Source organism: Lissotriton vulgaris, unplaced genomic scaffold (assembly GCF_964263255.1).
Source record: "Lissotriton vulgaris unplaced genomic scaffold, aLisVul1.2 SCAFFOLD_770, whole genome shotgun sequence".
Taxonomy (NCBI): Eukaryota; Metazoa; Chordata; class Amphibia; order Caudata; family Salamandridae; genus Lissotriton; species Lissotriton vulgaris.
The window spans coordinates 92,603-106,057 of record NW_028252779.1 but is presented as its reverse complement, the minus strand read 5'-3'; the positions used below and the strand labels follow the sequence as shown (position 1 = coordinate 106,057).

At 44.1% G+C, this 13,455-nt stretch overlaps 1 protein-coding gene across 2 annotated transcripts in view; it reads right to left on the bottom strand.

Annotated features, from left to right (window-relative positions):
- LOC147662018 (vitamin D3 hydroxylase-associated protein-like) overlaps positions 1 to 13,024 on the bottom strand; it is a 720,315-nt gene extending 707,291 nt beyond the window's left edge. Inside the window, exon 1 of one of the 2 annotated variants that reach the window (XM_086951181.1) lies at positions 12,722 to 13,024. In XM_086951181.1, coding sequence (XP_086807307.1) covers positions 12,722 to 12,931 — 210 coding nt within the window. In that variant the 5' untranslated portion in view covers positions 12,932 to 13,024. The remainder of the gene's footprint in view (positions 1 to 12,721) is intronic. The other variant, XM_086951182.1, reaches the window with a different exon arrangement.
- Between the last annotated feature and the right edge of the window lie 431 nt (positions 13,025 to 13,455).

The window sequence follows — 13,455 nt, the reverse complement described above, 5'->3', positions numbered from 1 at the left end:
CGAATAGCATCCGAATGTTTTCCATGGCAGACAGGAAGCCAGGCAACCTGTGTTGGGACAGGGAGAGGCCGCAAACAGGAAGCAGACTGGAGCCTACCCCTGCGCTCCTGTTTGTCAAGCCAGCCGGAAGATTTGCCTGTGAGCTAGCGTGGCACCCATGCTCGTGGAGAGCCCCGCCTGCTGCCGAGGGAGAGAAGGACACGCCGAAAGAGCCAGGTGATTTGGGGGAGGGGGGGGGAAGATGTATGCGTGTGTGTGTGTGTGTGTGTGCACGCATGTCTGTGTGTGTGCTTGTGTGAACGCGTGTCTGTGTGTGTGCGAGTGTATCTGCGGGTGTAATAATAATGGGAAAGTCTTTTCACGTAAGAATAATGAGAAAGCCTTTTACAGTCCCGGCTGCTTAAAGACAAATTAAGATCATTACACTTGCTGTAAATAACAAAAAAAGCATCTTGCAAACTTCCCCCCCTTGGGCGACTATAAAGTGTAAGCATTTCATTTCTAATTGAGCGCGTTAACCGAAAGCGAAAGCGCGCCCACACAGCAAGCAGCCAGCAGCAAAAGCGCGCTCACAAGGACAAATCTGAGACACAAAAAGCGCTTGGCCGACTTGTGTCCCACATTCCCAGAAGTCGGCAACATTAGTTGTCGAGCTTGGACGCATGCTTCGCATGCTTTTCCAGCTCGACCTAAAAAGGCTAGCAGACCCCATAGTGGCGCAAGGAGTCTTCTGAGGTCACAATAAAAATGAGCCTAGTGACAATACTGTTGGCACTACCCAGTTGCTATCAGAGGCCCCATTTGCAACATCTGTTGTCTCTGTAATTTAACAAGCCTTGGGAATAGCAAACAGGTTTGGATGTGGAAAGCTATTGTGATGGGTTTTTTTATGTTTCTTGTGAGTGTTATCCAAATATTAAATGCAATATGGTTTACATTCAAGTGTAGCTTGGTTAATTTACAGATGCAAAAGTTAGTCAAATTGTGTTTATTTTGCTACAGCTGTCATAGCATTATCAGTAGGAACATATACATTTCTAACACTTGTTAGCACACCCTCATGATCCACATTGTTAAATGTGCACTGTTTAAATGGACAATAGTGATTACAGCAAATTGATATAACTATAGTGCTGGTAAATCAATAGTTCATGAGCTGAGTTCTTGCATCACTGTTCATAGTGCAGCCCAGGGTTGTAGGAGTTTAGTAATTACTTCTTCACTTTGGAGCTAACACTAAAACATGCTTTAAAAAAAGCATTCTTTATGCAGCCAAGGTGCTGCTTTATCCCCAATATGCTATGTATTGAAAGCTTACTTTGATAACTGTTGTTAAGAAAGTGCTATCAAACCAAATTTCCAGTGCCTGACAAAATATGGTTGGATTTGCAATAGTTATAATGATTTCACAGTGCCTAGCAAAAGGCAACTGCATCTTCACCTGGAATTTCTGACATTCAGCACATTATTCACACCTTTGCACAGCTTGAACCAATACCTTGTACAACAGGAATAAGACACATAAAGGCCAGGATGGGGAAGAAAGATTAGCCCCACTCTCCAAGGATCTAAAATGTCTCTGTTTTATGGTAGCGATTGAAACGAGGACCAACCAAAGGCCTGGAGCAGATGGTCACTGTGGCGTAGATTGTTCTTTTTCAGATTCCTGAGATAGATTGGGAAGGCCTAGGTTAAATTAGGAGACAGGGAGAGATTAGCATAACTAAAAAGGAAGGCACTATCTTGTATATTGTGGTGCAAGTGACTGTGGGTAGCTTGTTGTCAGGAAGTAAATCTGTGGGATTGTTCCTGCCTAGAACAGTTTAAGAGAGTAATACTTCCATGCTTACTGCCCTGTACAATTAGTAGCTGCCCACCTCCCATGACATCAGTGGCCCATTTCCTGCCAATGAAGTGTGTTTGCCCTTGTGGAGCATCCCTCCTGTAGTTGACGATTGCAGAAGGTGCTGTAAACCGCTGTTGTAAAAAACTCCTGAAGACCAGTTTGAACTGTGTTTTCTGTTATGGGCTTGTAAAGGAGCTCTGGATACTTATGGCAACTGGAAGCCCTGAAATAGGGTTTGCAGAACCAATCCTTTTGACCTGGACACTTACATCCAGGTAGATTCCCTAGAGAACAAGTAGGGAAATAGGGTATTAGAAAATATTCATATCTGAGGACAGGCTACCAAGACTCCTCCCACCAAACAAACAGGATTTCTGCAGTTTAATAGTGGCAGTTTTTCTTATCCAGAGGTTTTTGGGGTGACGTTTGAAAATTAAGTAGGGCCACTTAGTAGAGTCTCTGACCTCTTACTACCGTCCTTGGCTAAATCTCCCAGTCTTGCCCTCATAAAGATCTTCACCCTCCAGAAGTTTCCAAGTCTAAAGCAGAATTAAAACTAGGAGGATCCAGCACCTTAATGGAACAGTTTTTGCTATATCCATCAACTTATGCATGATTTTTTTGCATGCAAAATTTGTTGATCTTTTTAGTTCTTCATATACAATGTGGTTTCACTTTTTCTGCTGAAAAGGTTTACTGGTTGTGCTCAGGTAGAACAGGATATACTATACAATGATTCTTCACAAAAGCTAATTTATCTTTTGGGAGTAGCCTTATTTGAGAAGGAATATGGCCATAGTCTCCAATTCTGAAAAGATAAATAGATCCGAGAATGGATTACAATTTAATAATTAGTCAAGATATGTCAAGCTTTTAAGTATTCAAAGGAACAGGGTTCTTTAAATAAGTCTTTTTAGACTGCCAAGTAAATATTAAACGTTGTTGTTTGGATAAACTGACAAGTAAAATGGTTTTTACTATCTAGGTTCATAAACCTACCAGAAGGATGGTACAACTTTCTTTTTGTTTTAAACAAAGTGACATTTTTAGCCCTTATTTCTAGGCTACAAAAGTCCATTAGGATGGCTGGTGGATTGCCCCCGCTGGGCTAGCAGTAGCCACTGCTGGCATGGAGGGGGCGATCCGCTCGCCCTCCATGCCTGATTGACCCCCTGCCATATTAGTATGAGTGGGAGATCCGCGGTGGACGGAAAGACCGTCCGACGCTTTTCAGCCGGTCGACTCGTCGACTGGGCGGAAAAGGGGCATAATCTTGCTGTTGGAGGCCCGTTGCGGGCCCCCAGGGTGTTGGGGGGGTGCATGGCAATGCTTTGCACAGTCCTTTTACATTGTGAGTGGGTCTGCAGCCAGCAGATCCACCCTCAATGTAAAAGGCCCAGGGTGCGCCCGCCAGTTTGGCAGGCATATCCTCCTTATATGCATGGCCGGACCGCCGCAACTTCCGCGGTCGGTCCCTGGCTCCCTTGCGATGGCGGACGGACCTTGTCCGCCCGTCAGTTTGCTGCTTACTAGAGCGCTATGGTACTGTCTGCTGGTGTCAGTCTGGTAATGCCTTGTACCAGTGTACCAGAACTTGTCCAAGGTCAGTTGGAAAACATTAGTGAAGGTATGCACACGTTTGTAGACTACATTATGGAGCTCATTACTAGGGGCCAGTATAAGTAGGTCTTAATTCTGTGCTCTGGATTTAGCACACATTAACACAAGGGGTGTGGAATTAGCAGGTTTCCATCATGAATCGTGAGAAAAAGTAATTCTGGATTTGATTATGCAGGTAAATCCTCTTTTTCCCTGGCATTTCACCCAAAGAGTTTAGTAGAAGAAAACAGATGGGGCTAGTATCTGGCCCCATTAAAATGAAAAGGGATCTCCTAATCGAACCCTGTTCGGCAAATTTACACATCAGGGAAAACAACTTGAATTTGTCCTTAGCGCTGGAAGGCTTCCCAAGGAAATAGAGAAGTGGGTAGAAGGTGTCAATGAGATGTGATGAAGAAGACAAACAACATCTTCTTTTTAAGAAGACGATTTCAAGCATTGCTCTGCTAAAACATTTAACTAATTATTAAATTAAGCTCTAGGCGTACAAACTCCCAACATGCCAACCTTCACTAAAATGTTTTTTACTCAGATCCGAAACCATATTTTGGAATGATTACAAAGATTGAATATAACCTCTTCATCACTATGAGCTCAAAATTACAAAAATATCCTGAATTTAAGCAAATAAACTTAAAACAGACTATGCCACCCCATCATTATTGTTTTTCTGATCTACAACCTCAAGTTTACACACTGAACCTACTTAGCACAGCCTTGCAGGATGTGGTACAAGAAGGCAACAAATAGTACAGTTGAAGGCACCACCTGCTCATGCACAAGAAACCATGCAAGTTTGGATGTACATTGTTTTTATTTCAGTTCTTAGAAATATACAAATATCCAGGAACCTTTGGGTTATGTGTACAATTTGAGCTAGGATGTTTGGAGAACAGAGGGGTCTTCCCTGGGCAAGGAACAATGAGGGGAGCTGCTCCTAGAAGACATGGACTTGAATGACTGAGCATTAAAATGGAACAAGGTATTTGATCCTTTGTCCACCCCTCAAAAGGAAAATTCAGATATAGCAAGATGTGAGTGCACACATCATTGCTGAGGTGACATTTAGGGTGAAATAGTTGGAGTCCAAGGTAGTAGAATGTCCTGCCATTTCTTTTGCAGTACCACATTTTCACCTGCTTGAACCAACTCTTCCCTTTAAAATTATAAGATAGGAAACACAAACTTTCAATGATGGAAACAAAGCGGATGAATATAACTCTTGGGCATTTTTCGGGTGACAAAGTTTTTCTTCAAACAAAATAGTTTTTCCCATGGAAACGGAGACCTAACTCTAACTGCACTGGCACTGAGATAAAGAGTGAGAGAAAACAACAGAGTGAGAAAAAAATATGCTTTATTGGTTGTAGTGTATAAATTCCAATTGGCGCCCATTTTTATCTTCACTGCAAAGAAAACAGTATTTATTTTAAATGAAATCCACCAGTCGCCAAAGTAATATAAACAATGCATAACAGCCAACGTCTTTATAAGCAAAGTTACAGTGTTTTATTTATTCCACTTATAAAGCGCTCTATCACCTGACGGCATCCTGGCGCTGAGAAACTTGGAGTACATGGCAGGAGGCAAACGGTAGGGGGCTGCTAATACAAACAGTACCGCTGCTAGACTGTCGGAAACAACAGGGTTTTTAGCCTTCTTCTGAAAGGCAGAAGGTCACTGATCTGTCTTAATTCCAAAGGCAGCACATTCCAGAGCCTAGCTTTAGCAACCGTAAAGGTTCTACCACCAGCTCTGACTTTCCTGAACCTGGCTACCCTAATTAATCTGGCTGAGGCAGAACGAAGGTTTCTGGCTGGCACATACCATTCAAATTTCCTCTGCAACATAACCGGGCCCATCCCATTCAGGGCTTTAAACACTAGGCAGAGGGACTTGAACTGAATTCTCTGCCCCACCGCAAGCCAATGTAATTCTGCCAAGGCCCTAGCGGAAGAAGACTGTCTTGGCCAGCCCAGAGCAAGTTTAGCTGCAGAAGACTGCATTCTGAGAAGGCTGTCCATCAGAAAGTTGGGAGATTCAAGCAAGAGGGCATTACAATAGTCCAGTCTGCTCAAAACTGTACTCTGTACCGCTAGTGCCTGTGCTTGAGGAGGTAGTAAAGGAAGAACTTTACCCAGAGACCTCATAAGTCCAAGGCAGCCTCCCACCATTCTGGTGACTTGAGCCTCCATGGCCAGCTTGTTGCTAAACATGATGCCCAAGTTGCGAACCTTCTCCACTGATCTCACTGCAATAGGCATATCACTCGGCCAGAAGTTGCAGGGCAGCACTGAGGGAATCCTGTCCGCAGAGCAGAAGACGCATTGAATTGCAGAGAGTTATCCTTCAGCCACTTGGCCATGTCACGCAAGCAACTGTGAAACTCCTCAATGGAGGTAGATTGTTCCCCCTCCAGTGAGAAGAGAAGCTGCGTGTCGTCGGCGTAAATTGTGATGTTAATCCTATGCTCTTTAACAACCGCAATCAGAGGTTTCATGTATATGTTAAAGAGTATCAGGCTGATTGACGGGTGTAAAGTTAAACGGTTCTGACCGGTAGGGAGGAAGGGACACCGCCTGCGTTCGACCCGTAAGAAAAGACTGGAACCATTACAAAGCGTAACCCTTCACCCCCACCTTCTCCAGCCTGCTCAACAGAGTACCGTGGTTGATTGTGTCGAACGCGGCAGACAGGTCAAGCAGGATAAGAACCACTGCCTGATTCCTGTCTGCCCGTGATCGAAGTTCGTCCATCACGGTCACCAGGGCTGACTCCGTTCCATGGGCAGGCCGAAAGCCGACTGAACGTCCTCCAACAGTCTGTGATGCTCCAGATAATTCGAGAGGGTCCTACTGACCACTTTCTCCGCAATTTTGGCCGGAAAGGGCAGAAGAGAAATCTGCCTATAGTTGTTGGGGCATTCTGGATCCAAAAAGGCCTTTTTAAGCAGTGGAGTTATCAAAGCTTGTTTCCACTGCACCGGCACTACCCCACTATTAAGGGACTGATTACAGATTAACCTGAGAGTAGTAAACAACTCTGTCTCAAAGGTCTTCCAGACTTTATGAGGAACGGGATCTAAGGGGGAGCCCAAAGAAATGCCCTGTACTACTGTACAAAATTCTTCAAGGTCAGAGGAACAAACCCGGTTAAAGCAATTAAAGCAATATCACTTCTTGTGTCTAGATGGTCAGTAGGTACGTCCTCTACCTCTTTCTCCTCCTCACCCCTTTTCACACAGTCAAGGGTTCCTATCACCCCATGCTCATTCGCTTACCCTAATTCATCAATGATGGCTTTGATCTTGAGATGAAAGAAACTAGCTAAGCCATTACACAATTCCTGGGAGGAAGGTATCTGCTTTTTTGTGCATTCCGGGTTAGTGAGATTTTTTGAAGCATTGGGGGCATTAAGGATCATATTTGAGAAGTATTCTGCCTTAACCTTAACTATCTCCTTTTTGTAACCCCCATCTTAGATTTCCATATTTGTTTATCCAAAATAGAGTAGCCCCTTCTCTCTGCCTGCTTACAGTACAGTTTCAAAGTTTTTAAGTTATCATTAAACCAGGGCGCCGAGGGCGTACCTCTGGTACTGTGTTTTTTCAGTGGGGCCACTACATCCAGATCTGCCGTAATCTTTGTGCAGAGGGCAGTATAGTTTTTGCCTACTGGCTTAATCACTAAGAAGCAGTTATCTACCGCAAACAGCGGGCCTAGGCCTCGCTGGCGTAAGAGCCTCTTCCAATCACGACCAACATAGTTCTTTCTAACCCCACCCGAGGTTGTTTTTGGCCACATCCACTACAAATTTAATTAAAAAGTTAATTAAAAAGTGGTTCGACCAAGCCAAAGGTAAAAGCTCCGTGATGGTAAGAAGATGCTCTTCAGAGAAGATCAAATCAAGTATATGGCCTCCCTTATGGGTAGCTTTAGTCACCCGTTGAAAAAGGCTGAGGTCCACACACGACTGGAGAACATTAAGATACCCTGAATTAAGGTAACCGTTCATCCAAAGATTAAAATCTCCTAATATAGCCACTCTCTGATGTACCGCCACCAGGTTCGTAAAGGACTCCAATAATAACTGCTGTTGAAGGCACGTAAAGACCCCAGGAGGCCTATAGCAGATAATCCTTGCTAACACATATGCATTGACATTTTTAATGGCAAAGCCTAAAAGTTCTATTCCTTCGATCTCCTCGATGTCGATGGTGACCAAATGTATGTATGTATGTATGTATTTATTGCTTATTAAGCGCAACTGTCACCCCCAAGGGTATCCTGGAGTCATTATTGATAACTCCAATACCCCCCATCTCCCCCTCAGTCTAGGCTTGTGGCAAAATTTATAACCAGGTGGACAAGCCACGCCTGCGTCAACATCACAGTCCATGCAAGTCCAAGTTTCCGTCAGAAACAGTATCTCCAAGCCATGATGCTCCAACAATAGTTGAATTTCCACACCATGTTTCAGCAAAGATCTTACATTCAGAAGCCCGCATGACAGTATGTCTTTACTCACAAAGTCAGTGATTGGAAGAGCTGTTACCTCAAATCTAAATGTCCCCATCCCTGTACCCTGAGTCCCTATATTACGGAGCTCAGTACCAGTATACCTTATGGTGGGACCACCTGCTGTACCTGCAAAATTTCCAGTGGAAAGGGTAGCGTGGCTGGCGCTTGCACGTCCTTGGCGCGGACGGGCGCACACGGGCTTGTCTTTGGCGTGCCTTCGGCGGGCCATCGGCGTGCCCGCTGCGCACGTCCGCTGCGCGTTCGCGCCGTCACCAGTTTTTGCCCTTTCAGGTTGGGAAGCTGGTGCGGTGCATGTTGGACAAAGGTTTCTTGGCACTTAGAGGTGATTACCTGAACAACATAACTAAACAAATACCTGGGCGAACAGGTGGCCTTTTAAGGCTGGATAGTGGCATCTCCCCAATAGCGTTATAAACACTGCCCAGTATCGAGGGCTTTTGCAATACATACTCTTCCAAATAGAGTTGGGAAACCATAGCCAATTTGAGTCCCGACATAGTCCCTCTTTTTTGGCACAAGAAGTAGGTAGCAACAGATCAATAAAAGAGGAAGAGGAAGGCTCAAGTCAGCTTAATTTTGGATTACGTTGTTAATGCACATAGTTTATTCTGTGAGGAAAATACACAAAGTGCTATCACCGCCCATATTTAATTTATGATTAAACAAACACCTTCAGACGGACTAAAAAAAGTTGATTACACTTTGAATAATTTCATTAGACCTGATTCATGTCTGTAGATTTGGCAATTACTTTCACTGCACATGGCCTTATCGTGAGGATGAAAACGGAGCATAATATGGCAAGAGCTGACAATTGTGTTCCCGCTTCTCTTTGGTTGAGCTAAACCCACTACTCCCAGAGTTCTGAGAGGAGGAGGAGTTTCTATCATCTTTAGTCATTCTGCAAGAGAAAAGCTTCAATTAAAGGAAGCAGCCAGGCAAGGCTCTCATACAAAAATCTAACAACCACTGGGTCGAATAGTAGACTGCCAAAATCAGGAGCCACTGGACAACTGCGTTAGCCACAAGCCAAAAAATACTGTATTTGTTTTAAAGTTATTCATCTTGTGATCCACCTTTCTGTGGAAGTGACATGCCATCAGTTGAAGACCATCCTAAACATTCACTGCCACATTTCAGTATTTCCAAGAAGTTTGACAGCAATGCCCAGTCCCTCATTTCATATGCCCAGGGCAGCAGGAGAATAACTGGACTATGGATTGAAGTATCAAGTATCAATTTTAAGAAACAAACTGCCTGCTTCAGGTGGAGGCCAGTAGGCGGTTACATGAAAAAAGCCCCATCAAGCAGTTTATGAGTGTCTTTGCTAAATCCGCTTTCCTAGAACTATGCCTCAACCCAAGAACTTCACACAAAAATAATCAAAAGAGGTTTTCTCACATTTTTACCTAGACTAGACAGATACCTTCAAGTTTTAACAACAACAGGACAACACACAATAAACCTACACACTGCCTGAGCTCAGCACCTGGGGTGAAAACTGCACAGGACACGTATCAGCAACCCAACTGGCCTCATTAAACACATGCTGCATGGTAGTAATGTCAAATCACATGCCATTCACACCCTCACAAGACATGGTTACACAACAGACCATGATTAACTGAATAGATGTAACAAGAACACAACCTGTCAAAATAATCCACTTTCTACCATCGGCAGAGGCCAATTAAGACATCACATGCACATCAATTGATAAAAACAAAAAGATTTTCCGACAGTCACCTGCATTTCAAGAGTTAACAGGCATAGCTCTTGGCATGTCTGTGTACAACTTCACCTTGTAACCACTTTGCAGCCACAGAGTGCCCACATAAATAGGTAAACGTGTCTTCTTTTATTACCCTCAAGGTACCCGTGTTCATGTCTATCTCTAGGAGATTGCTATAGCCATCAAAGAAGCGCTTGATGTTCTTCTCCTGAACCTGGCTTCAATCTGCCAATGTAGACATCATGGAATCAAGGACTACATGCACTGCAATAATCAGCATGTCCTGGCAGCCTGTCAGCTTCCCAGCCTCGGAAGCATGTAGGAAGGAACATTGCTGCAAAGTGAAGACAACTTGGCTAATAAGGCACATTGGAATTGAACGTGCAACTTCACTAGGGTGTCAAGGATTGTGGGGTGGGAGGGAACTAGAACAAAGACAGGAAGAGGAGGAGGGTGGACAGCCACTTCGGGGCTGGACTGGAGCTGTTGGACAGAATTGAACTTGATACCAGGGAAGAGATGGGCTAGATAATGAGGGATTGGGTCTGCCAGCAGCTGTGAGACAGAGAAGTACACTTTCTCCCTAGGTGAGTGAAAGAGATAGCAGGATGGGTAGAACAACGCAGGTCGTGGACGGGAGGGAGAGCATTATTCCTGGATTTGATGAGTTGTCAATTAGGGCATAGAGCAGAGACCAGTGCTTTGGACAGCACCAGCCAGGATAAGAAATGGGGGTCCGTGGTAGAGAGTGGAGGACCAAGACGTGGAGTAAGAGCAGTGTGTAAACTTCCTCTTATAGGCACGCTGACAGCGCAATGACTGCAAAAAATAACAAGCTGCATGGGGCGGGAAGTTTGTTGGGGGAAGGCACACAGAGATCATATAAAGTGGAAGCAGCGCAGTGCATCGTGAGCAGCGAGGAGAGGGCAGAAATAAAAAGTTGTGTACTGAAATAAAACATATGACCCATAGTGAAAGCATCCATGTAGCAAGGGCAGTCACCAAGGTGGGAACAAAACAGACACAAGGCGAGACAAATGCACAATGTTCACCAATGAAAACAATGCAATTTGTAAAGGCAGACTGAGCAACCAATGAAAAAGTAGTGGGCGTGTTCAAAGCCCGTAGATGAAATACAGCATGCCTCGCAGAGTAACACATGCAGGCTGCCTCTAGGCTCGACCTGAAAACTGTACAGAGTGCCTTACACTGTACTCGTTGAGGCACTGGTAAATATGGCACTATATTGTCATGGAGGAGCTCTGGTGACCTTCACAAACAACTCTGGCTCCTCCTTGTGGTTTAGGTAATGTCACTAGAACTCCTTAAGTGCAATACTGCAACATATTAAACAGGAACTTGTTACATATAGTCTATCAATAGTATGCGTTTACCTACAAATGGGCACTTCGTAAAGCACTATGAAAAGTTGCAATATAGGAGGTAAAAAAAGACACAAAATAGGCACTATCAACCAGACTCTGAAACTTATCGTCGACAATCCTATTTAATAATAAATGTATCTCACGCTTACCACCTTAACATATTTTGGCCAATACTTAGCAACGGACACATTTACAGGGGGTAATACTAAATCCCAGTTGTACAGCTCAACCCAGGCTCAAATGCTGTTTCTGGAATCGGATTGCAGTTTGATTAACCCTTTCGATGCTGATGACTAGCTCAGCTCGTCATCACCCACGGGTGTCGTGTGCTGATGACGAGCTGAGCTCGTCATAGTGCCACTAAAATGGCATTTTCCAGCACAGGGGGGGGGAAACGCCCAGCAGCCTTAATCTATAGTATTGTTTCTGAGAGGTGAATGAACTGCCCATAGAACTCTCTTCCTGCCAGCGGCCGAAGTGCATCAAAAATGTATGGGAGGCGTGGTCAGTGTGCGTGGGGGGTCAAAGACGTGGCTAAAAAAATATATATATATTCTGTAATTTTGTTGGTCTTTTATCTGCAGTTAACTACTTATAAACTAACGTGCAGCCCAAACGGAAAAAAGACAAGTTTATCTGGGAAATGCACTAAAGTACTTTATGAAACATCTATTAGTGAATGCACTGCAGAGGTCTGTGTGGGGGTACCCAGAGAACCACAGAATGGAAGCTTGGTTGGTGCAGTTAAGAATAGTGACATGTATTTTTTGTGCTACGAGGTTCCAGACTGTGACACAAAGCACTGGAAATATGCAAGTCTTTTAAACTTGCATTACACACAGTATAAAATAGAGTGCAGCAAAATGTGTAAAAAGGTTTAAGATAAAAAAGTGCATCTAAAACAGATTTTAGTAGTATCCAGACTGTACGTAGTGCAATATGTTTTTTTTATATAACTGTCCCTTAAAAAAAACATACTTCACAGCTCAGCTGGTAACTCCTTTGCACTACCACTCAAAAAGAATACATTTGTGTCATAGGGAAGCTGTAAGTGATTACATCAGTAAAAGCCAATACCTTTCCAAGCACTCTTTATATTTGCATATTATCCAGTGGCGCACATTTACATTTCTTTCGGGTAGCAGGAACCGTGGCAAGAAGGCTTGTTTCTGGACTAGCTCTCTGCTCGCCCTGGGTTCACAGCACAGGATATACTCCCTGCCAGGCACTTAAGCCGAAGCATTTAAAGTCAGGATGGTTGACTTTTCACAAAAGTAGGGGTGCTGTTTTTCTTTAAAAAAAAATATAGGCACGTCGTGCACTATCGATCCCCCTCAATTCGAACTCTGCCTTCCATTCTCCACTCCGGTTTCAGAGTTTTTCGAATTTATTGATAAATTCGTTTCCCGGTGGTTTTGCGTGGCATTCTGGTACTTGTAGTCGCGTTAATCTAATTATAAACTCAGTACTGCAAGCACCAGAATACAACAAAGATTTGATAATATAATGAAACGTGGAATTGGGATATTTCAGAATTCTGCAGCCCTAATCGCACTTAAGAATTGCTCCAATGCCTTCATTGCCTTTTTGAAAATACCTCTTTTTTAAACCGCTGAACTGCCCTCTCCATCTCCCGAAGTCCCAGTTCGCTCCTTTTCTTCGCCTCCTCCGTCTTCCTGCGGATGTTTCTCTGCTTCAGCCATCTCAGGGCTACGAGGGAGGCCCCCGAGCAGACGACCAGAGCCGAGAGAAAGGTGCGATCCGACGCAAACTCCGGCAGCAGCTCCCGGAGCTTTTCAGCCACCATGGTGAGGCTTGTCTCTGCCGCGCTGTCTGAATAAAGCAGAATGCTGCTGCGGAGTAAAATCCTCCGACGTGCTGGGTGGAGTCTACTGCCTCTCCCTGTTACCTGTCCTTCGGAGATCCACAAAATATGGACAAGATTTGCTCCGAAGATAGTGTTGCTAGCTCTTAGAAATTGCAATCTTTTATTTACTATTATAGAAAATGTAAGTTGCTTTGATGAATGCTTAGAATATATAAAAATATTTGAATAGGTGGTCCCAGGTACAACAGTGTGTGACTTTGTAGTAATGATTAGCTTTGGTACTGCAAGTGCTTTAAATAGGCAGGTACTGTCAGGGCACAACTCCTAAAAAAGAAGTGGGGGGGACTAACCAAGTGAGGCAGTGTGCACGTGACATCATGGCGCATGACATCACAGTGACTAGAGGAAGTGGCATCTTTTCAACTCATGACTTCACAGGAAGTGACATCACAAGAAGTGACATCATATATTAACACTTCAGACATATGTCTAGCAATTCTGTA